At 43.6% G+C, this 24,714-nt stretch overlaps 1 protein-coding gene across 2 annotated transcripts in view; it reads left to right on the plus strand.

The window, feature by feature from the left end:
• CHD7 (chromodomain helicase DNA binding protein 7) overlaps positions 1-24,714 on the plus strand; it is a 178,062-nt gene that overhangs the window by 136,662 nt on the left and 16,686 nt on the right. For both annotated transcript variants that reach the window (XM_081117201.1, XM_081117202.1), the window contains exons 14-25: positions 3,774-3,917; positions 5,011-5,266; positions 10,959-11,169; positions 11,696-11,891; positions 12,492-12,659; positions 12,886-13,065; positions 15,797-15,907; positions 15,996-16,201; positions 18,926-19,125; positions 19,287-19,446; positions 23,664-23,753; positions 24,222-24,325. In XM_081117201.1, coding sequence (XP_080973327.1) covers positions 3,774-3,917; positions 5,011-5,266; positions 10,959-11,169; positions 11,696-11,891; positions 12,492-12,659; positions 12,886-13,065; positions 15,797-15,907; positions 15,996-16,201; positions 18,926-19,125; positions 19,287-19,446; positions 23,664-23,753; positions 24,222-24,325 — 2,026 coding nt within the window. The remainder of the gene's footprint in view (positions 1-3,773; positions 3,918-5,010; positions 5,267-10,958; positions 11,170-11,695; positions 11,892-12,491; positions 12,660-12,885; positions 13,066-15,796; positions 15,908-15,995; positions 16,202-18,925; positions 19,126-19,286; positions 19,447-23,663; positions 23,754-24,221; positions 24,326-24,714) is intronic.

The following is a 24,714-nucleotide window of genomic DNA, read 5'->3' on the forward strand; positions in this document are numbered from 1 at the left end:
TGTAAATATTGCCCTTATGATCCAGTTATGTTCCAGGGCTCAGCGGGGGCCAGTACATGCAAATTCTCATATGTTGGGCCAAAATCTGGAATTAGTCCACTTTGCACAGACATGTAGAAGTTTGGGGCATTACAAGACCTTGAAATTGATCTGGAGTTTTAGACCACACTTATTTCATACTCTTCAGCTTCTGAAGTGATGGCCAGCTCTTCCTAATTACATTTTTCTGGATTTTCTTGAGTTGGAGTATCATGGCATAATATTTTGTAGAAGTGGTAGAATTTGATTGATTTTTAGTTCCATACTGCTGTGCATATGATTTCCTAGTGGAAGGTGCTACATGCCCGCAGTCGTCATCAGGCTTCTTTTCACTCTGTAGTTTACAGGTGGGTTTTGATAATTTTTTTTCATTTTTAATGTACATTTTAAAAGGAAATGTTTTGATCAGTTTCAGAAAAGTACAAAAAGATTTTTTAAATCCCTTTAATGTTGGCTTTTGTAGATTAATTTGATCTCTTGTTAATTGAGAGTTTGAAATGGGAAGGAATATTCTGTATGTTTCCAGCTACAGATTGTTTTTACTAAAGACTGGTACTACTGAAAAGGACACTTTAAAGCTTTCTGTTGCAGCAGGTTCTTAGAAGCAGCTTCTTTTATTCTTAAATTAAGGGGATTGGATTAGCCAGCTATCCTTTTAATTAAAAACAAACAAAATCTAGTTTTGTTTAAAGGAAAAAGTTTGAGTTATCCTACTTAGGATAACTATTTTTCCTTAATAAATTATTTAAAACCACCCTAAAACTTTCTCAAAGTGCTCTATATTATTTGGTTGCTAATCCACAAAACAAATTAGACTGCATTAGACATTGTGAATGCTCTTGAAGACGTGGGTAAACATGGCAAAGAGAAATACAGTGGCTATATTTGGTCTCTTCAGGTGATACTTCAGCATTACATTGAGGTAAACCTGTATTTACAGGTAACCACTAATGTTCATGAAATACCTGATTATATCTTCTTAGAAGGACCCCATCCTCACGGTGGTCCACATAAGAGACCATTATAGCATCATTTCCTGAAGGCTAAATTGTCACCCAAATGAGTTTATTTTCTATTATTAGTTCACGTTCCCAGATAGTAGAATCTTGCTGCAAAACAGTCTTCCATTGGTTGAACTCTGTCAGCATCAAACAATCTAATTGTCATTGGGAGACTTCAGAGGTTTTTCCATTGTTTATGGTAATACTTCATTAATGGATTTGAATCTGTTACCCAGATAATTTTCCTATTACACACTGCAGTGTTCCCTTACCCTTTTCACATAGCCTCACATTTGGAAAATGATGTATGTCACACCGGGGTAAGCCAAGAAGGCTGCCCACCACCACAGGTGACCAGTCCTGGGACCCTGACTTTTCATAGCCCCTCCGGCTGCCCCAGGGACATTCATGACACACCAACCAGGAAGCTCTGATTAACAAATAAACAAAATGTTTGTCTTTCGGATAATTAAGAACCTTTTATCTCAGAAAAGACCTTTTTAAGGTGGAGCACATAATAGTTCAGAATTAGAGCATCATTGTATTTGTCCAGTTCTGAACAGATCGTTGCCTGGTTTTAAAATCCTCACTTTAAAATAAACATCATGAGAACGTACAAAAGTGAACCTTTTTCTTCTTCTTTCCTAGAATAAGTCATGGTGAAAATAGCTAATAATAACTATAGCCTACTACGTACGGATCAGGTCATAGGGAGCTGCTGTTACTCGCACTAGACTCAGTCAGCATGAAAGTGCACTTAATGAGAATTATCTTCAAGGGCATTCTCAGAGAGGAAAGACCAGTAGGCGTCTCCAGCTCTCCCACCACAAAGGAAATGCTTGTGAGGTGATATGTCGAGGGACATTTAAGGTCATCGGTGTCCTCCACAGGACCCCTGGAAAGCAAAGCTGCCCCCTCATCCCTCACTGAGCAGGAGGGAATTCTCTGGAGGTGGTAGTCGTTCCTCATGGATTCCATTACATCTTTCATTGTTAGGGAGCCTCACACAAATTAAAAGAGTGCTGAAATGAGAGTAAATGGACATCAGTCCATCAGAGCTAGTGGTGACATTTTCAAGCCAACAGCGTATCTGCTGGCGTAGTGGAGCTTGGAGGTGGTAGGTAAGCTTGGTTTCCCGAATCTCTCACATGACTTTTGGGATACGCTGTGTGTTCATCTTATGTTAGCTCATCGGGTCTCTGCTTTCAGATGGAAGCCTGGTTCTATTCCTTCCACTACCCCTAGGCAGCCTTATAAAAGGGTCGCATGTGCAAATAATCATTTGGTGTAACTGGCTTTAAATAGCCCTTGATGGGGAAGCAGCATGAAAAAAGCGTTTCTTTCCTTTTTTCAAATAAGTTCATTTTGAGATTAATTTGTTAAAAGGCTTTTTCTGAAGTATTTGGTGAGAGCTTTGGGATTTAACTCGGTAATAAAGGATATGAAAAAACTGGGGGACCATTTGGTATCAGTACAGCTCTCCCACTGCAGTGACTCTTTTCCTGAAATTGTGACAGTATTTTTTAAAAATCTTGGATAAAGTAATTCAGGACTTGAATACGTCAGGGATTATGGCCCATGTTCCCCACCAGTATGGTTATACTTCAGAAAATCGCAAACCAACTCGCAGACTCCTTCCTCTTTGTGAATGTAATGAGTCTAAAGATGATGGTGGTGGTCTGCATATCTTCTGAACCAGAGACGGCTTTGTTCAAGAGGGACAAGTGGAAGAATAAAAGCGAATTGAACTGCTTCCCCTCACTTTCAAAGATAAGACATGGTAGATACTAAGGACAATAAATAGCATGTCCTTAGCTAGTATTTACTGAGCATATGCTTTCTGCGTGGCAGCCAAGCCTTGTCAGATTCCCAGTTAAATCAGAATATTGCTTTTGAACCCACTAGAAGGTGTAATCACTGTTTGAAATAGTTTTCATAGCTGTGCTGTGTATCAAAGTAGAAAATATAAAGCCCTCGGGGCTAATAAACTCCCTGTTACTAAGACTGGTCACTACCAAACAGCTCTCCATGTTGGATGTACAGACATAAGACAAGGGCACAAACGCGCCAGGAGAGCTGAGAAAGCTCCTGAACAGGAAGGATTGTTTTAGAGAAATACCTAACTTTGTCCAAAGAGACAAAGTTAGAAATAGCATCTGTTTTAAATATATATATATATATATTCAAAAAAGTAGTATTTAAAACAAGCTACCCCTTTGCTAGTTTGAAATTTCTGCAGAACAAAATGGTTTTTCCCATGCTGTTGCTTGTAGAAGAACTCCTTTTGTCTCCAGCGTGAGTCATGCAGGAAGCAGATGGGGAGACGAGAGCGCTGTTGATGTAGAGGACAGAAAGGATGGAGGAAGCTTCATCTGAGTCTAGGGATTTTAGGAAAAAACGTCAGCTTTGGTGCAGAAAAAGGAGACACTTCGGGGACTTGCGAAGCCATGGCACTACACCGTTGACTGGCTAACCCCAGGAAGAGACGAGATGGCAAGACAGGGTCACCGCCAGGCCCGCGGAGTTCTAGGCAGCCCCTCCGAGAGCGCACCTGAAGCAGGGACCGTTTTTCTCTCCTGTGGGAATTAGGCAGGAAGGCAGAGCTACAGGACGTAGGGCGGATGCTGAATTAACTTTCATGAGAAGTAGGAACGTGGGTATGTAGACAGAGGCTTTGGTTTTCAGAAGCTGTTGGTTATGATTTGGTCACTGGCTCCTCTTGTCCTGCTGCAGGAACACAAAGTGCTGCTGACGGGGACCCCGCTGCAGAACACTGTGGAGGAGCTCTTCAGCCTGCTTCACTTCTTGGAACCTAGTCGCTTCCCTTCGGAGACCACCTTTATGCAAGAATTTGGTGATCTGAAAACAGAAGAACAGGTATGTATCACGCCTACTTTGTATTTTAGTCAAATAACTGAAGATTAACCCATGAAATGGCAAAGGATTAATATTAAACTACTTAAAAATGTAAATTATGTCAAACACCTGCCCCCCTCACCCCCCCCCCCCCATATCCAGTAGATGAGTGAGCTTTATAGCTCCTTTCCTCGGGCATTCCAAGTCTTCATGACAGAGGTTTTCTTGTTATTTTGTTTGTCCATTTGCCCTCATGAAGGGCTGTTGATTTGTAGAGGTTATGTACCTGTTCATGTGATTTTCAGACTGCTGTGCTATTCAGGTGGGTGGTTTTGCTAGGTATACTTTTGAACTTTGTATACCTTTGGGGATAGTGTCAGAAGCCACTGAAATTTGTAGAGCTGTTTGCCTCCTGGAGTTTTAAGGTCTAGTCTTAACCTCTCCGTTTAGTTCAAAGTGTAGTCCGTCTTTTGTTTTGCTCTTCTTAAAAACTGTCTGGTGTGCTCTATCCTATTGCCAGTCAACAGAGAAGAGAACTGGAGAGAGACATCTCTGCTTGCAGGGACTGGGTAATTCCTGGCTTCCGTGCTCTTTCTCGAGAGCAAGAAAACTGAAGCAGAGGCCTCCCCTGACACGGTCTCTCCCCTCTTCCTGATCATCCCTGTGAGACAAACAGAAGGGAAAGAGAAACGAATAAATTTGGTTCTTTTTTGCCGTGTACCTCTCAAGCCTTCTGGTTGTTCAGGACTGCTGGACAGGCGAAATGGTCCCTTTGAAATCGGATCGGTCAACCTTCACGCACTTCCGTTATGAAAGCTGAACGTTTCTTGCCTTCATACCCTTACCGGGCTTTTTTTTTTTTTTAATTGAATTTATTGGGGTGACATTGGTTAATGAAGTTACACAGGTTTCAGGTGTATGATTCTATAACACATCACCTGTGTATTGTGTGTTTACCACCCCGAGTCAAGTCTCCTTCCATCCATCCCCTTATTGGGCTTTGACAAATGAAAGTGAACGGTAAACAGGATACTAATCCTGGTTTCCCATGTGGCGTATGTTGTGTCATGCAAGCACGTCGTGGCACCGGTATTTACGTAAGGTCCTTTTTCAGGTGCAAAAGCTCCAGGCTATTCTCAAGCCAATGATGCTGAGACGCCTCAAGGAGGATGTGGAAAAGAACCTGGCCCCCAAAGAAGAAACTATTATTGAAGTTGAGCTGACCAACATTCAGAAGAAGTATTACCGCGCCATCCTGGAGAAGAATTTCACATTTCTTTCCAAAGGTGGCGGTCAAGCTAACGTGCCCAACCTTTTAAACACTATGATGGAATTACGCAAGTGCTGCAATCATCCCTACCTTATTAATGGTGAGCCTGGCTATTTGCAGACTTCTTATTGGCGGCCCAAGCACCAGAAATCCTTTTCTCCCTCCGCACTGAGGGTTTTAATGGTTCACAGTCGCGGCTGTGTCCTGTCACCTCTGTGTGGCTCTCACCACCTTCCCGCTCTCAGCAATGATGCCTCCTTCTGTGGTGTCCGAGGGCAGAGGACTATTGCTCCTGCTGGTCCCCAAAGCAGGATCTCACCTCACCTTCCTCTTGCATCCCTACATCTGTCTCACTCGTTGAGAGGAGGTGTTAGTGCTCCATGGCAAAAAAAAGAAAACCATCAAAACTGTTAACAGTTCAAGAAAAATTAGCCCCTGATTGAGATTTTCTTGCTCAGTGTGTGTGTGTGTGTGTGTGTGTGTGTGTTTCGGGGTGTGTGTGTTTAAATCAGAGAAGTTACAGCATAGAAGAGCTTTGGTGTGAAAAGGCAGCTATTCGCTGTCTCAAGACTTCGATAGGAGAAAATTTCTCTCAGTCTGGAGGCCTCTAGCATCTATTCCCTAAGAATGAAAGATCATTTTATGGCTTTGATAATGGTTTGTTCTTGTTGCTAATGAATACTTTATGCTCTTCTTGCTTCCTCACCTAAATTGATAGTGTTATGTAACCGATATGAGCAAAAACCTGTATTCTATATATACTTACAAAAATTATTAAAGGAGTAAGCATTTCATGCCTATGACGTGGCACATACTCTGGAAAGTACAATACCTTCCGTTTGTCAGGGACTGAGATTAGGAAAGCCGTTAGAAAGTGGTGGCATGGAGTTAAGCCCACGGGGCTGGGAAGGCTGCAGTCAGTCAGAGCTGGGACCAGGAAGAGCACTGCGCTGATGTAATAACATGAGCAAAGAAAAGGGGTCAGGAAAACAATCTGTAAAGTACATGCAAGAAGTGCGGCAGTGGACCCAGACGTGTGGGGCCCTGCTGTGGAGGGCCTCACGTGCTAGGTGTGGAACTTTGTCTTCAGGCTGTAGGCAGTGAGAACCAACGAGTGGAAATGTGATCCAGGATGATGGATCCAGCAGCGTCGTATAAGACAGATGGGAGTTGGGAAAGACAGACAGAACGACCAGCTAGGAGGCTGTTGCTGTAGTCCAGGCCGGAGTTAATACGGGGTGAGGAAAGGTGACGACCCACTAAATTGGGGTGCTTGTGCTCAACTACAATTGGCCAGCAATACAAATTGGTTCCTTTCCACAGTAGAGGGGGCAAGCCTGATTTTGTCTTTACCACAACCCGCGGGGTTCAAGGGCCCCTAACTTAAAGAGTTCCTAATTCTTTTTTCTTCCGTAACTTACTGTCAGACCACAGATCCAGAAGTTCCTGCTACTAAATGACAGATGGTCCACACCTGGGAGACAGTCTCAGCGGAGCACCCTAGGCCATTGCTGTGGTGTCACATCAGTGAATTTCCTTTTCAAACTTTGTGCTTTTAGCTTTTTCTCTTAAAGAGAGTATCATGTGTGGTAATTATATGTTTAATGCTGCCAACCTGCTAATCACCGTGTGGTTGAGAGCCTGTAAGGCCATTCATGGTGCGTGTCAGCCAGCCTGTTCCTGAGTTGGGGAGATGAAGTTGGGGTTCAGGGCAGTTGATGGTGTGAGTAAAGCCACACACACACACACACACACACACACACACACACACACTTTGCATTTACTATCTGGTGGAAAGAAAATGAGGGAAAGTAGCCTCCAAGGGGAAAGAAAAGGCACTCACAAAAGAGATTAGATGCTGCCAGCAGGATGTGTGTGGAAGGGATGATCTCAGTGATGGTTGTCAGGTATCCACTCCCAGTTCCATTGAGTTTACCTTGTTTGGTTACATGCTAATTACATGCATTGAGCATTGAGACAGGGAAGTTTCCCCAAAACACAGCTGGTGGGTCTTTTCCATAGCTGATTTCTCTCCAGGGCCATCCTGTGTCATTTATTGTTTGCCAGGAGGCTCTTAGGACTTCTAAGGCTTGGCTCTTTGACAATTCTAATTGGTCACACCTTGTGCTCAGCTTTTCTGTCCTTACAACAAGTTATGAAGTGTCTGTTAAGCAGGTATACTTACATGCCTTTATGTTGGGAAACTGTAGTAAAAAAATACCCATACACATGAGGCGTAACTTCCCAGGTAACTTCTGTAGACCTCGTGTTTCACAGGGGTGGCTCCAGGGCCAGTACTGGCCGGTGTCATCCACAACCTGGAGTGGAAGGAACACATTTATTGAACAGGTCAAGGAAGTTTCAACTTGGGGGAGGTATAATTGAAATTTGTCTAGGTTGTAGCAGAGTAAAGCAGCCCTAATCAAACTTAAGTTCAGTTCAACATAGCACAACATTTCTGAAAACGTGGGAAACAGAAACAACTAAGTGCATAACTTGAAAGGGGTAACATAAGCAAAGCAGAAAAAAAATTGGAAGTAATGGATAGCACACAGGTTGTATATAAATGAGAAATATTTTGAATGTGCATTAATGTTAAGTGCTTATGGGGTTAGAACAGTGTTTGGTGCACTGTAAACACTCAGAAAGTGTTACTAGTTGTTTTTCTTGCTAAAGGTTAAGCAGGTAATAGGATAACATAAATGGAGATACTGTTATCGGCTCAAGATTTATTAGAATGGAATGTCTAATTTTAGATCTGCTATGTGACAGTAAAAATAATGTTGAAAACGTGGTCAAGTTCCCTTAATGGTTGGAGGTGACTTGAGTTAATTGCTGTTGTTGTTGGGGGTATAGGAGGAATGTAGGGAATTGTGAGCAGAAAGAAAACAAGACTGAAGCTTATATGATGGAATGAATTTGATAGAGAAAATAGTAACTTGTTTTTTTTTCTGGTAATCTTCAAAAGAAAATAGTGTTTGTTTCTGGCTAATATAGCTAGAAAACACTGCAGTGATTTACACATTATTTTTAAAATGTCTTTGATACACACATTTTTAATAGTAATACGAGTGGTACTTTAGGGTGGTGCCAACAAACTATGTATTTTGTCTTATTATACCCATTTCCAGTTCGTTTTCTGATTGATATTTACAGTTAACTTCAAGGTAAATCTAACTGATAAACTTGAAAATTTGGCTATGACATCAGAAGGTAGAAATTGCTTTCTTCCCCAACACCTTTCCTACACCCTTCCCTTCAGTCTGGCCATAATAAATTCAGTGCTAAAGGAATTGCATAGGAAATATGTTTGCTTGATGTTTTAAAATGAAGTAGTATTAGTGTAAACTGACTGCCACTCAAGAACCAGAATTCATAACAAAGATCTGAATTGATTAATTCAGAAGTAGCTTTTGTCAGGTAAGAAGGAGCATATTTTAATTTTGACTATTCTTTATAAGATGAGAAATTATTGGTAGCATTGAAAAAGCAGAAAAGTTATTTTTCTCATCTCTGCATCAATTTAAAATGAAAAATAATAAATTTCTTTATTATTTTGACTGAATTATATATATATATTTAACTTTTTTACTAAAATAATCCAAACATGTCTGATATTTATTTTGTCAAAACTGATTATTTCATTTTTGAAATCTATTCATTGACCATTAACTTGTTTTAAACTAAAACACTATATTTTATTTTGAGTATGGATTATAATCTTAATGTGGATAATATAACTACCCAAATGTCATAAGAGTAAAATCTCTCTTTTCCTGAATTGCAAAGAGCTTATAATATATTGTCCAACAGGAACAAACTTTTTAAAAACACCTAATGTAGTATATGGACTTAAATCTGTTTCTGCTGTCTCCTGAATGTAGAACCTACCTTTCTAAACTTTACATTTCAAAAAACATTAACTATTCAAGAGCCTGCCTGCTAAATGCTCTTAAATAGCATTTTGGTTTTTGCTATTTTTCTAGTCAAACCATTGCCCTTTTTTTCACTTAGAGGAAAATCCTGCATGTTAGCCTGTTACTTGTGGAGAGGAGAGAGAAACTGGCATTTGCTGCCAGTCCCCCTTCGAAAGAAATAGCAAAGTGCTTTCCAGAGGCCTTAGTGCTTTGGAAAGGTGTTAAGTGACTTTAATCTGTTCTCAGTAAGATTCTTTGTTGATTAATGATTAGCAAGCTTTATTTGTACATATGACCGTGTCATAACTTAATTCTGCAAGTGCCCTTAAAATGGAGCTAGGAGGCCCTTTGCTGCACTGGCCGCTGCTTGCCAAAGGACCCGCTGTGTGAGTGGCCTGGTGGCCTCCCTGACCTAATGTTTACAGTCCGTTTGAGGTTTGTGTATCCCCCTCTTGTGTACAGTAGTCAGTCCACATGTTTAAAACCGGTGGTAACAAGGGTATTTTAAAGTTTCTGACACGGTTTAAGGTTGGGAACCAATCCCATTAGATGGATCTGTTTGTCTGTATTTCCTAGAGGCTAGGTGACTGCATCCCAGTCCTTGGGGAGAGGAGCTAAGCAGGCAGCCGTGCCCTGATTAACCTCAGAGATGGGAGGAGGCCGGGCGGTGCTGTGTAATTCTAGTTAAGCCACCTAAGCAGTTGAAGGAAGCTTAGCCTGCTGTTTCCTGGATAAGCCTGTGTTTGGGGTCAGGGAAGGAGGCCCTGACAAAGATGTCATTCTCTTGAGGCTTCTCTGTGATGCCCCCCAAATCTTTGAACAAGCAGAAATCTCTGTGGGGCTGTGATGAAAAGAGGGTTAGGCATAGACATCTTACACGAAACAGAGGGGTTTTTTTAATTTCTAAAGTTTTTCAAGCTTTGAATAACTGAAGATAGAATATTTGTCCCTTATGAAATTACCAGGTGACAATGAATGTGGAAGGAGATTTAGAGCTTGCCGTAGAAGATGTGTGCTGTCCGCCAAAAAATAACATCCCTAACCCCTGGCCAGCGTGCTCAGTGGTTAGAGCATCGGCCACGAACCAAAGGGCCTCTGGTTCAAATCCCGGTCAAGGGCACGTACCCGTGTTGCAGGTCCAAACCCCGGCCTGGTGGGGGCTCGTGCGGGAGGCAACCCATCGATGTATCTCTCTTTCATCAACGTTTCTCTCTCTCTCTCTCTCGCTCTCCCTTTCTCTCCACCCCTCCATCTCTCCCTTCCACTCTCTCTAAAAAAGCAATGGAAAAAATATCCTTGGGTGAGGGTTAAAAAAAAAAAAAAATCCCTAAAAATGATCCTGAAAAATGAGTTCCCTTTTGTTGCAGTCCTTTTGGCTGTATTCTTGTACAATTATAAATACAGGCGGCTGCCCTTACCCTGTAATTGTTAGGACTCCCTGTCTCCTTGCTCTTCCTTTCAGAGCAGATTTTGTTGTTTGTGTTTATACTCAGCTAGTAAACAGTTCTTTATTTCTTCAGCAGTTTAGGTTCCAAATTTTCTGTAGGTATCTGGCCCTTGGCTTGTTTCTGCCACTTCTAGCCCGACAGTCTGTTGTTGAAATTCGGTTTCTACAATCAGCAAACATTTGTTTATTGAAAAATGTGATTTTCCCCCTCCAAATGCCTAAGTGTGTTGTGCTTAAAACTTTGATCCCTTCTGTGCTTTCCCGGTTTTGTGCAGACAGAACTTTGAGGAAGGGGTGGACTCGTGTTCGTAAGCACGAGAATGGTGTTCTGGTTCCGACGGTTTGCGGTGGGTTTTGAAAGCTAGTCCATTGTTTTCAGTAATAAAAACCTTTTACTGTATTCATGTTATGCTGTCCAATCTCTGCAGGTGCTGAAGAGAAAATTTTGGAAGAGTTTAAAGAAACACACAATGCAGACTCTCCAGATTTTCAGCTCCAGGCGATGATCCAGGCTGCTGGCAAGCTAGTGCTGATTGACAAGCTGCTGCCAAAACTGAAGGCTGGTGGCCACAGGGTGCTTATCTTTTCCCAGATGGTGCGCTGCTTGGACATACTGGAAGACTACCTCATTCAAAGACGGTGAGGCCACGGTACCATAGAATAAAAAGGGAAATAAAAATGACCTTTCACAGGGCTCTACGTGGTTCCCCTCGAAGTGATCCCTAGGATAAAGGGGGTAGAATCGGGGAAGTGTGTCACATCTCTTTTTAAAGGCTCTAGATGTACACGGCCGTTATTCTGTGCAGTGACTGCAGTAGGTCTGCATAATTTTGTGGGCAATTTTGTTTCCCGTTTCTTTCATTTGACCAGGAGAGAATAGTTCTGACCTAAAATTGAAATTGTTTGTTATTTTACTGTTGGAGGTGTCAGCTGTTTTTAGAGTTTAGATGTTTCAATGAAAAGGAAGTAAAACAAAATGTCATCTTTGGGCATTCAACCAGTTGTGTGAAAAGCAACAAAACCTGTTTGCTCTGAAATTATTTCTGGTACATAATATCATTCTGTTAATAGATAACCAAAATTGTATTATTGTCTTAAAAATAAAAAGGAACAGGTATATTGTAGCTCTTTGTCAGGCCTCATTGTTCATGCTGACATTTTCCAGGTACCCCTACGAAAGGATCGACGGCCGAGTAAGAGGCAACCTCCGCCAGGCAGCTATTGACAGATTCTCCAAACCTGATTCTGATAGGTTTGTTTTCCTCCTGTGTACACGGGCAGGAGGTCTAGGCATTAATCTTACTGCTGCTGATACCTGCATCATCTTTGATTCTGACTGGAATCCCCAAAATGATCTCCAGGTAAACATGCAAGAGAATCTTCCCGATGCCCCACCCCTTATTTTTTTATTTTATTTTATTTTATTTTATTTTATTTTATTTTATTTTATTTTATTTTATTTTATTTTATTTTATTTTATTTTATTTTATTTTATTTTATTTTATTATTTTTTTTAAATATACCTTTATTGATTTCAGAGAGAGGAAAGGAGAGGGAAAGAGAGAGAAACATCAATGATGAGAGAGTCATTGATTGGCTAGCCCGCAACCCGGGCATGTGCCCTGACCGGGAAACGAACCCTGATCGCCTGGATCCTAGGTCGAGGCTCAACCGTTGAGCCACGCCCGGCTGGGGTCCCCCCCCCCCCTTTTAAAAGTCATTCTACTGTGACAGAGAATCCCCGTCAAGCCAATAAATTAAAGTCATGTAGTCACTCAGATGGTGTCCCATGATTGGGGCAAATGAACCAACTAGTAATCAATTTATTAATAATGTAAAAGTAATTTCTTTGTATGTTAACCCTCTTCTAAACCGCACCTCTGTTTATGGAACAGATGCTCTTCCAGCTGACAATTGAGTCTTTCTTTCCTTGGTCGTCATTAATTTCCCTGTTCTTCCAGGCTCAGGCAAGGTGTCATAGGATAGGACAGAGCAAATCTGTGAAAATCTACAGGCTGATTACAAGAAATTCTTACGAGAGGGAGATGTTCGACAAGGCTAGTTTGAAGCTCGGCCTGGATAAAGCGGTGCTGCAGTCCATGAGCGGAAGGGAAAACGCTACCAATGGGGTAAGGCCACATTGCCCAGCCCAATCACTTGCTCCGGTTCCTGGACTCAATTTAGCTGACAGTGAGAAATTCTCGAGCATCAGATTGTTTTTCAACTTCAGTATTTATTTTAGGCAGTATTTCCACTTCACATTTCCTTTGTTAGGATTTAGGTTTATCATCTTTGAGGAAAAAAAACATTTGTTTAGTCTAAAAACATTTCAATTCTAAATGATCCTTAAAACAGGTTCAACAGCTTTCCAAGAAAGAGATAGAGGATCTTCTGCGAAAAGGGGCCTATGGTGCACTCATGGACGAGGGGGATGAAGGGTCTAAATTCTGCGAAGAAGACATCGACCAGATTCTCCTCCGGCGAACCCACACCATCACCATTGAGTCTGAAGGGAAGGGTTCCACGTTCGCTAAGGTGCGAATAGATCCGAGGAGGCAGGTTTTCCAGAGAAGCTTAATAGGGTGCACGCACAGCGCCTTGTGAACGTTTGCTTTCTAGTCCGAATTAAGAAATTAATTAACTCCCCGTGGAGCCCCTCATGCATAAAACATTCTTTGTTTGTGTTTGGGGCTCTGTTCTATTTATATGGCACCGGTGGCTACTCTCACCACGTCTTCATATCTGCTTCCCGGCTCCCAGGCTAATGCTTTACCTGTGTCCTTGACCCCACCCTCTCCACTTCTTGAGATCCCCATTCCTGACACAGCCTCTAGGAAGGATCACAACCCTCCTGGTTTCCCTCCAGCTTCAATTCCATAGCTCTTCTTTCATAGCTGACATCCACACGAGCATTATTTACACCAGTTGTCTCCGCTGCCTTCCTTTCTACGTATTTTTCAACTTCCAGCTTGCAGCCTCCCCTGCCTCTTCACCAGCCCGCCTCTGGCAAAGGCCACCACTTGGAGCCACTCCACCAAGAGCCTCTTCTTAGGCTTCACATGGGTATTGATCCACCCATCCACACCCGGGCCCCAGTCTGCACTTTTATTTTTAATAGCTTTACTGAAATGTCATTTACTTACCGTAAAATTCACCTACTTTACGTGTACAGTTCAGTGTTTTTAACATATTTACAGACTTGTGTAACTGTCACCACATCAAAAGTTTAGACTATTTCTAGCACCCCAAAAAAGATTCTCATGCGCATTAACGGTCATTCCTGTCTTGTGTGTGTGCATGCATCTGTGTCCCACTAATCTATTTTCTATCCCCATAGGTTTGCCTGCTCTGCACATTTCATATACATCGTATTGTTCAACATGTCTTTTGTGTCAGGCCTCACTCACTTGTGCTCGAGGTTCATCCACCCTGTAGCACAGGCCAGCACCTCCTTTTTATTGCTGAGCTGTGTTCCATTACGTCTATACCTCATTTACCAGTTGACAATGGACATTGGTGGTGTTTATTTATTCACTAGTTGATAGTGGAACTTTTGGTTATTATGAATAATGTTGTTATGAGCATTTGCCTACAAGTTTTTGTGTGGACACATGTTTTCATTTCTCTTGCATATATACCAGGAATGGAGTTGCTGGGTCATGTGTTAGCTCCATGTTTAACCCTTGAGGAACTGCCAGGCTGTTTTCTAAAGTGAATGTACCCTTTGCTTTTTCCCACTGGCAGTGTTTTTTAGGGTCCCAGTTTCTCCACATCCTCAGCAACACTTTTTATTGTCTTGACGTTTTGATTGTAGTCATATTAGTGAGTGTGAAGTGAGAGCCGCTAGGGTTAGGTCTGCATTTCTCTGATGCCACGGAGCACCTCTCCTTTGTGGCCCTTGTGTATCATCTTTGGAGAAATGTCTATTCTAATTCTTTGTTCACCTTTTGAGTTGTCTTTTTATTATTGAAGTTTAGGAATCCTTTATATATCCTGGATAAAAGTTCCTCATCAGATAATACAGTTTGCAAATATTTCTTCTAGTCTTTCCTCAATGGTGGTTAGTTTTAATGAAGCCTGGTTGGTTTACCCCTTGTTTTCTTTTCTTTTATTGTTTGTGCTTCTGCATTGTCTAACCTGAGGTTGCGAAGATTTGTCATCTTCTCAGAGTTTTATAGTTTTCACTCTTACATTCAGATCTGTAACCCTTCTGAGTGAGCTTTGGTGTGTGGTGATGTAAGACAGGGCCCACCTCCCTCCTTTTGCGTGCGGACATCCTGTTGTCCCGGCCACTCCTCCTCTGGGCTCTGTGACCCAGCATGTCTCCCTCATGTCTCTGCCTCTTCTCAGGTTCTTTCCTTGGTCCTCACACACACTTCACATTCAGGACGTGCAAAACCAAATCCATGACCCTGTACCTCCACCCTGTGTGCGTGTGGATGCACACATGCTCGTGCGCACACACACCCGTTTGTTCACCTGAGTAACACCGTTCAGATGCCAAAGTTGGATGCTGCAGTCTTTCCTGGCTTCTTTCTTCACGCTTCACATTTACCTAGATTCTCCCTCAATTTTACCTTTTAAAGAACCTGTGTCTGTTTCTGCTATAGCTGTTTTCAGTCTTCATTGTTTCCTCCCTAAACTATAGTAGCCTGTTCTACCCCATTCTACCCTCCAAGACAGCTGTGCCTTTGCACATGATGGTCCCCATCTTGATATTCCCAGTTTCGGAGAGCGCCGCTTCCTCGGGATAGAGTTCGGACTCTGTTACAGGACACACAAGCCCTGCCTGACCTGCTGCCTGCCTCACCAGCTTGACGTCTGGCTACTCTTCCTGATTACCCTTACCCCGGCCACGGGACACATCCCCTATCTTCTCCACTGTGCCTTTGCACATGCTTTCCGGTGCTTTGAGCTTTTAACAGTCTGCTCCAGGCATTATTTTCTTGAGAGCCTGTTCTCTCTTCCCAGAAGTGCCCTCCCTGTACCCCCACCCTCACCCTCACCTGGTTAGGGCCTTCCTCTGTGTATCAGTTGCACCTGTACATACCTTTGCTACCTATCGATTATTGTGCTGTGTGGTCATCTTTTGCTTCCTGATCTGCCTCAACCCCTGGCCCGTGAGCTACCTAAGGGACGGTCTTCATCCTGGCACACAGTGGGGGAATGCATACATGTTTGAGTGGATGGAAAAATGAAAGCTACTCTGCATTTTACCTCTGAAGAAAGCATCTCAAAGTAATGTGTATTTTTTTCCCTCTTTTAGGCCAGTTTTGTTGCGTCTGGAAATAGGACAGATATTTCCCTGGATGATCCAAATTTCTGGCAAAAGTGGGCTAAGAAGGCTGAATTGGATATTGATGCCTTAAATGGGAGGGTGAGTGAGAGGTTCCCTTCAAACCCTATCTGATCTAACCCAAGGTTGCTTTTATAGACGTTTCAAGTATATCTGCTGTCTGTTTTAGAACAACCTGGTCATTGACACTCCAAGAGTGAGGAAGCAAACCAGGCTGTACAGTGCCGTGAAGGAAGACGAGCTGATGGAGTTCTCAGACTTGGAAAGCGATTCTGAAGAGAAGCCTTGTGTGAAGCCCCGGCGGCCACAGGACAGGTCGCAGGGCTACGCACGGAGTGAGTGCTTTAGAGTGGAGAAGAATTTGCTCGTCTACGGGTAAGTTGGACTCGTGAGAAATGGAACGTTGTTTTTAAAATAGTTAGAATTCCAGTTGACAGAGAAAAACAATATTTGTGTTTGGATTTCTGTGGTTCCCCATAGTTGGGCGAACTCTGCAGCAACTACGGTGGGGCCTGGGTCGCTGATTAAAGTGCTCAGAGTTGTTCAGACCGTCATGGATTTGAAGGAGCACAAGTTTGCCCCTAAGAATTATGTCAGATCTAGATTTACTTGTTGTTTATTAATAACTCAGTCTCAGAATTACAAAATCTTCTCTCTTTTACCTTCACATGAAATTTATGACTATAGTAATCTTTTAATACTTTTCTTACTTTTAATACTTTTAATACTTAAAACTTATTAAAGGCAAATACTTTACTTGTAAAGCTCTTCCAGTGGATGGTCATTTCAATCTCTGAATGTGTCACCTCTGAGTCTCTGGGGCACCCCACACAGTGCTTTGAAGGTCAAGATGCTCAGTAAATATCTGAATCTGTAAATAAGATATCTCTAGCATATTTGGGGACTGGAGGCATTCGAATAAAAAACTGCCACCAAAACAACATTTCTATAGATCTGATCATAGATATCCTTTGATAATTTTTTTCCAGTGGGTCATCGTTAGTTTCAGAATAAATACAAACATTCTGTTTAATGTAGCAGGGCCCTGTCCTGGCCTTTGTCCATCTTATTGACTGTTCCCATGGGCAGTCCAGATTTCTGCTAGGACAGACCTCTTGTCTCCTTCAATGTGCCGTGCTCTGTCTCATCTCTCTCTTTCCACTAGCCCTTCCCACTGCCTAGGGCTTCCCTCCCTTCCAGCTTGATCTGCCCAACCTCTCCTGTCCTTCACGTCCAGGGCAGGTGTCACCTTGGCACCCTGCACCAGAAAGTCTGGTCTGCATTTTCCACCACCCTCAGCATGTTGTTCCATGACTTTACATAGTTGGCTTCTTCTGCTAGAGACCCAGCTAGGAGCTCCTTGAGGACAGGGGCTCTTTCTCTGTGTCCTCAGGCAGAGCGCAGTGCCAGCAGACACAGCGCTCAGACACTGATTGTGGAATAAATGAAGTTCAACCGAAGCCCATTCTATGTCTGGTCGCTAGATCCCCTCTACTATTACTTGTGCAAGCTTGACAAGTAATATGTCTGTCTGTTCTCATATGGTGGAGAGACTCCCCCCACCCAAGCCTTTGCTGCTTTTACCTGCTCCCATGTTTCAGCCTAATGATCAAAGTTGAGAATTTTCTGATAACCTCAGAAATGGAACATATTCATAACTCTTGAAGCTAGGAAGTATGCTTAGGGCATACTGCATTTTAGTAAAGCCCTTCCCTCCTTCCACAGGCATCACTATTATGTTCTGGGCACTGTGATAGGATACTCTCAGGCACCAGGGTCACAGCTGTGAGCAGGACAGTGGCAGCCCCGCCTCAAGGCAGGCAGGTGAACAGTAGAAAGCAGTAAACGGTGATAATGCCTTGGCCAGGAAGCTCTATGCAAATGGAGCATAGAAGCATGTCTCCTCTCCTTTAAGACACAGTTCAGGTGTTCTCTTTCTACCTCCGGGGCTCAGGGGAATAAAAGGAGGAATCACAGGGGAATAAAAGGAGGAATCACAGAAGGTGATGTGTGTAGTCTGTGAATTGATGGACATCATGAATTAGCCAGGGTAAGAGGGAGTTTTGGGCAGAGAGGGCAGTGTGTCCAAAGGCCTAGAGGTGAGGGCCAGCCTTGCAATTTGAGGTTCGTGGAAGCCAGGGAGGACCAGGTCAGGACAAAAGGCAGGGCATGCACTGTGCTTCTCAGCTAAGACTCCCCACCAGCCGGCACCATGCTCAGTCGGGAAGGCAGTGGAGGCTCATTCCTATCCTGGGACAGCCCTGGGGGCTCTGTCCACAGAACCCAGGAGAGAGAGCACAGCACTGTGTTAAACCGCAATTGTAACTGAATAGGTGGTCCAGGCTGTGCAGTGTGCTGTCTATTTGGTCCTAGCCACAGCCCCTTCTCCCACCCATTTTACATGAGGACCTGAGAGCCGGCCAAATGTTTTTCCTGTGCATGCTCTTGTACTTGGAGTTAGCGTTCTCTCTTTATAAAGGAAATTTGAACCTGTTCACAGTCTTTCATTAATTATCATGACACCCCTTTGAGGTGGGTTGATGAAACCACACTTCTCAGCACTGCATCCTTGACTTGGGGGCCGTCACGCCCACCTCGAGTCCCCATTCATTTCAAATGGTTGGTCACCATCAAAGCATGCAAACCATGACAGAGTGAAGGAGCGTGTGAAATGTCCAGCTCCTGGCTGGCTTTCACACCCTCGGAGTTGCTGCCAGTCTGGATCTGAGTGGGAGAGCCTGTGTCAGCTCCGTAGGTGATGCTTCAGTGACAGTCCCCCTCCTGGACTGAGGAGCAGTGACCTACAGCCCACGCTGTGAGGGGAGTCTTTAACTGTTGGCCCTGGGTGGCTTTCCTTTCACCTGACATAAAATATTGCTAGGTTTTTTGTTGTTGTTTAGCAAGAGAAAATAACCACATTTAATGTCTGCCTTTTGTTTGAGAAACCCATGTACATGAAAGTCAGAGACCCCACATGGAGGAGAGGTTCCAAATACCGCTAGTTTTGACCCAAGATTTACTAACACTGCTCCCTGACTGAAAATAAGCCCCAGACCTGAACCAAAGGCGCCACGTGCATGCCGAGTGCTTGCTTTGCAGTTGGGGACGGTGGACGGACATCCTTTCCCATGGACGTTATAAACGTCAGCTCACGGAGCAAGATGTGGAAACCATCTGCAGAACGATCCTCGTGTACTGTCTCAACCATTACAAGGGAGACGAGAACATCAAAAGCTTTATCTGGGACCTGATCACGCCCACGGCTGACGGCCAGACCCGCGCCTTGGTCAATCATTCAGGTGGGTCGTCTTTGCGCCGCAGGGTCACAGAGCCGCTGGGCCCGCGTTTCCCTGCCTTGAAAGTGAGCATCTGGCTCTGACGCTAAAATTGGGATGGTAGAAAGCTTCTATTATTATTACAGTAATAATTATTATAATTATCGTCGCCATTATGATTCTAGGTTTATCAGCCCCAGTGCCGAGGGGGAGAAAGGGAAAGAAGGTGAAAGCCCAGAGCGCGCACCCGGTGGTGCAGGATGCCGACTGGCTGGCCGGCTGCAACCCTGACGCCCTGTTCCAGGAGGACAGCTACAGGAAGCACCTGAAGCACCACTGCAACAAGTAGGTTTTCCAGGGGCAGGCGGAGAGCTCAGCTTGTTCCTGTGTGTGTATATGTGTGTGTGTGTAATATGTGTGTATATATGTGTATATACATATATATGTGTGTTTATGTGTGTATATATGTGCATGTGTGTGTAAAGGCTGTTAAGCTGTAGTTACTGTCTTTGCACAGCCTTACTGGTTTTCTTCACACGTGATGCCACATCATATCACAGCATACCTTTGGATGACTGATTTAAAAAAAATTGTGATAAAGATGTATAACACAATTATAAAAATGTACAGTTTTAACCATTTGTAGGTATATAGTTCATTGGGATTAATTACATTCGAAATACTGTGTACTCCTCACCACTCTCTATACCCAGAACCTTTCCACTCACCCCAGTATGAACTCTGTAGCATTAAACAGTAACTCGCCTTCCCCTCCTCCGCATCCCCAAACCCCTGGCAACCACCATTCTCTATGAAGTTGCCTATTCTAGGCACCTCAGAAGTGGGACATACAGCATTTGTCTTTCTGTGTCCAGCTTATTTCACGTAGCATAGTATTTTCAGGGTTGATCCATGTGGTAGCTTGTACCAGAATTTTATGCCTTTTAATGGCTGAATGATACTCCATTGTGTGGATAGACCACATTTCATTCATTTATTTATCTGTCAATGGACACTTGGGTTCACAGACACCTTTTGGCTGTTGTGAATAGTGCTGTATGACATTGCGGATAGCTAAGTTTTTTAATTTTCTTTTTTAATTTTTCAATTGCAGTTTTCGTTAAATATTACTTTGTATTAGTTTCAGGTGTACCTGTGGATAACTAAGTTTTAACCAGTGTGTGTCAGGGAATTATGGTTAGCTTTGTATGATCCCATCCTCAACTGACGGCTGTCAGTGGAAGGACTGGGGAATTTTCACTTAATAATACCTCAGTTGTTTGGTCTTGTTTTGCTAACCTTATGAGCTGAGACTCATATTCCTTACCTTTATGTCCAGAATTGATTATATACAATCGAACGATATTGAATCTACGTTTATTTCATTGCTTGGAGCTCTGCTAGCTGTCTACCTCTTAAACTAACATCTACATATGTTGATTCCTTCCTTGCTCTGGGCATGCCTTACTCACTGCCAGCAGTCCAAGCCACACTGCTGCTGAGCAGCGTTACCACTTCCTGGCCTTGTGCTACCTGGGCAAGTGCCTCAGCCTCTCTGAGATTCCCTTTCCATGCTAGTCAAACAGAGCCTGCAACAGATCTCAGTCTGATGAGGCAGGGTATAAAGAAATGTATTGTATTGCTCTTTAAAATTAGCAACCAAAGTCTGAGCACATCCTGCTTCAGCATGCCACACACTTCACATGGACTTGTGTTTGAGTTGTCTAAGGCGGGAAGTACTGTTTTATCCTATTTCTCTGACAAGGAAATCGAGACTCAGGTACTTAAGGTCCCTCAGCTAGTTCAGGGGCAGGGCCGGATGGGAGGCCCAGACCAGATGAGGCGCACCCTTGCTCGTGGCCCCCCCCACCACCACCACCTCAGACGCCGTCACCTCCTCGGGGTTGTCTCCATCCCCACATGAAACAATTCCGGGAGCATACCTGCTACCCCAGGTTGCACTGACTGATGGCTCTCACCCCTTTTTAAATGAAAGTGCTTTCAGGGCCTACCTTGGATCGCTATCTTTAGACTTTTGACTGACAAATATTTTTCTTTTTAAGTCTTCAAAACCATTACCTCAAACCATTTTGGTGCCTCAGGAACCGTTTTGTTATTACTGTAGCATGATAGTTTCCCCTGAAGTCCTGCCCCGCTGATAGCTGTTCTGAAACTTCTGATTCTTTGTAGTTTATATGAACTTTGGGTCAGTAGCCTCTTGAGTTCTGGATTCAGATGTAAGTGAAGGGGTCAGCCGTGGGAATGGTGGCTCCAGCCTTGGGCCCAGTGTGGCGGCAGTGGTTTTTAATTTCCCTTTCTAATGTCAGAAACAGGCTTGCATAGAGTACGTTCTTCACATCTTTCCCCTTGGCCTCAAGACTGGCATTGCTTCCCATCCGCTCCCTGGGATGAGCAAATAGTCCCTTCGTCCTTCCCAATCACTCCTAAGACCTCAGGAGCTCAAGTGAGGAAGTGTTAGGACTGGTAAGAGAAAATGAGACTCAGATTGAGAACCTCCTAGAAAAGACCTGTCCAGTTCTCTTCAAGAAGACAAAGACAGAGGAACTGTCTCGGGTTAAAAGAGACAAAATGGACAGGACAGTTTACTGCCATGTGTGGTCCCAGACTGGGTACTGGTCCGGAGAACAGTCACATGGGATAAGACAGCCAATGAAATGGAAATGAGGTCTGGGGACCATCCTCTCTTGTCTGACTTACCGGGTGTGAACTTCAGGTCAGAGGCCACCTCCCGCGCACCTCACTACCCTGCCAGTACCTACCGTGGCTTTCACAAGGGCACTGAGCTTGCCGGTTTTGCTGGTTTGAATTTTTTCCTCCAGAAAAAGGATGACACAAAAGCCTCCACGTAACTGAAATTCCCCCGACCTAGAAAACTCTGTCTCCTACCAAAAGAAAGAGAAACTGGCAGGATTGCTGCCACTGTATCAAGTTCTGGTGAATAAAAGAGAATCCAGCCTAAGGTGGAGGGTATTTCCTTTGGAGCTACCATGTCTGAACATCCTCTGTAAGTTCTCGGAGGAGCTGGCCTGCAAGCCCTCTAACCAGAGAAGGCAAGGTGTGCCACAGAGGCCAGTACTGTCTTTTCTTCTGATGGCTTGTCGTGGCACAGCCAGTTTTTAATCTTATCAAAAGAAAGGAAGAAAGAAAGAAAAATGTTACCCAGAGTGGTGGTTTATCTTGAAGTGTATTCAGACGTTTACAGCCTCACACTTTGCCCATCTGAGCCCACGTTGGCCTGGAGCAGACTCCTGGTGGAGGAAGGTGTGCCTACTCTCGTCTGATCAGGAGTAGTATGTTTTGGTGAAGCTGCCCTTAGTTATCATGTAATAGTTTCAAGGACAATTCCCACATCCCAAGAGACAGTGTGAAGTGGTAGTCAGAAGGCCTGATTCTGAGTGGTCCATGCTCAAGTGACTGACCTTAGCTGTGCCACTTGTGTTCTATTAGTCTCAATTTTCACGTCTGTAAAATGGAAATTGTAGAAATTCTAAGTTGCCCCATTCTGTCATAGTGTCGTTGTGTAGATGAAATGAGCTGGTATATGTGAAATGTTGGTTTTAAAGTGTATGCTGGGATTTCCCGGCTGAGGAAATAGCACTTGGTGTTGTCATTTACTCATGGCAAGGAGGTGTAGTCTCCAATATCCATCCTGACTGCACACCAGGGCTGTCCAGCAGGAGATGCTAGACTTGGAGCAGACAGAGGCCTTGGGGCTTTACCAGGTGGGCTTTATTGAAAGACTTATGTTTACAGCCATTGAGGAAATCCAAGTGAGATTGAAAATCTGGTTCCTAGAATTCCAAGGGTTTTTGAACACATAATTCCTTGAAAATGACTAATAGCTTCAGTGAAGTAGACGTATTTTAATCACCTTAGTAATGTTTTATTATTTTTTAATCTACAACTTAGGCTTCCAGGTAATATAAACTAGAAGGAATAAAAAACGTTGAATATTCCTTCAGGGAGAAGATGAAGACCCACCCCAACTGCCATCTTCCTTTCTCGGAAGCAAAGTTCTATAATCTGAAAAACCTGACATTCCATATTGAGGGTTTATTGTAAGGTAGTAAAACCAGATTTTATATTGCGTGTATTCCTACAACTTCTGATGTGCTTCCAAAAATGGCATTAAGGCAGCAGCTGAGGAAATTTTATGAGATAATGAAGCAGAACAGTTACTGAAAGCCATCTGCTCAGTTGTTTACAAACTTGCTTCAATACTTCAGAGGCAATGGTAGGGTACGTGTCTAAACTTCACAAGCTGCACTAGGTAGAACTAAATGAAGTGCGCCTGGGCTGGGCTGAGCTCGGTCCCTCTCTGTGCAGTGTGAGCGGTTGCCAGGCAGGCCTGTTGGAAGCCAGCAGAAAGCACCACACAGAGGTGATTATGTGCCACCATCTGTCACGCTTCAAGCCTACCATACAGCATGGCTAATCAGCCTTGGCAGGATGATGGATGAACAGCAGCAGCTGCCAAAAGCCACTGTTGGCAAACAGTCCTGAAGTTAAGAACTTTTTCCCCCCTCTGTCTTCCTCTCCAGGGTCCTGCTGCGTGTCCGCATGCTGTACTACCTAAGACAAGAAGTTATAGGAGACCAGGCAGATAAGATCTTAGAGGGTGCTGACTCAAGGTTAGTGCAAGCGCACATGGGTTCCCTGCCTCCCTGCAATAATCGGGCAGTCGGAAAACATCATGGATCGTGTTTCAGAACCTTCGTAAACCATGAGACGCACACCTCCTCTCCTGCATCTTGAATGCAGTGTTGGTCCTATGAGCTTGGGGAAGTGATGAGAATCGGGGAGAGCCTGTTTGTGTGTGTGTGTGCGTGTGCGCTCATATAAAGAGGTATGAACTAAATTACAGGTGTTCTGAGATGACCTTTAAAATGGGACACTGGTGATAAAGTTCATTTCTGGTCATGGTGGAAAGCGGCTGACTTACGCCCTTTGTTTTAACCTTGGCTCGTTCTTCTCCGTGACGCCCAGGTGCTTATTGTGGGAAGGGGGCACATGAGGGCGTGTAACATGGTCATTACTTGGATTTTTTTTTTTAATACTGGTATTTGTTTTAAATATCACACAAATGGTTGTCTTTATAGTGAAGCTGATGTGTGGATACCTGAGCCTTTCCACGCCGAGGTCCCCGCAGATTGGTGGGATAAGGAAGCGGATAAGTCCCTCCTAATTGGGGTGTTCAAACACGGTAAGTGATGTTTCCGTTCGACCACATCTCAACCGTGTGGCCTTTTCTTTACTTAGAGCTCTTTGCATACTCTTTTCCAAAGTCATAATATTAACAAGGATAGTTCCAAAGGACTCTTGGCATCTGCCATTTTCCTACACTAAAAATCTAATACGAACTGTAAATATCAGATGCTGTTTTTGAATGTTTGTTGAGTATTTGAGAAGAAAACATTTCTTTCTTGGCTGTAAATAAAACCAAAAACATATTTGTTTTAAGAATAGCCAAACTGTCCTATAGCTCTCCCTAAACTTTGCTTCCAGCACGGCTCCCCTTGCTAACTCTGCCAATCCGTGTCAAAGTGGACGGTGGGCTTAACCTCTGCTATTAATCTGTACAAGTGCCTCCTG

Source organism: Miniopterus schreibersii (assembly GCF_964146895.1).
Source record: "Miniopterus schreibersii genome assembly, chromosome: 17".
Taxonomy (NCBI): Eukaryota; Metazoa; Chordata; class Mammalia; order Chiroptera; family Miniopteridae; genus Miniopterus; species Miniopterus schreibersii.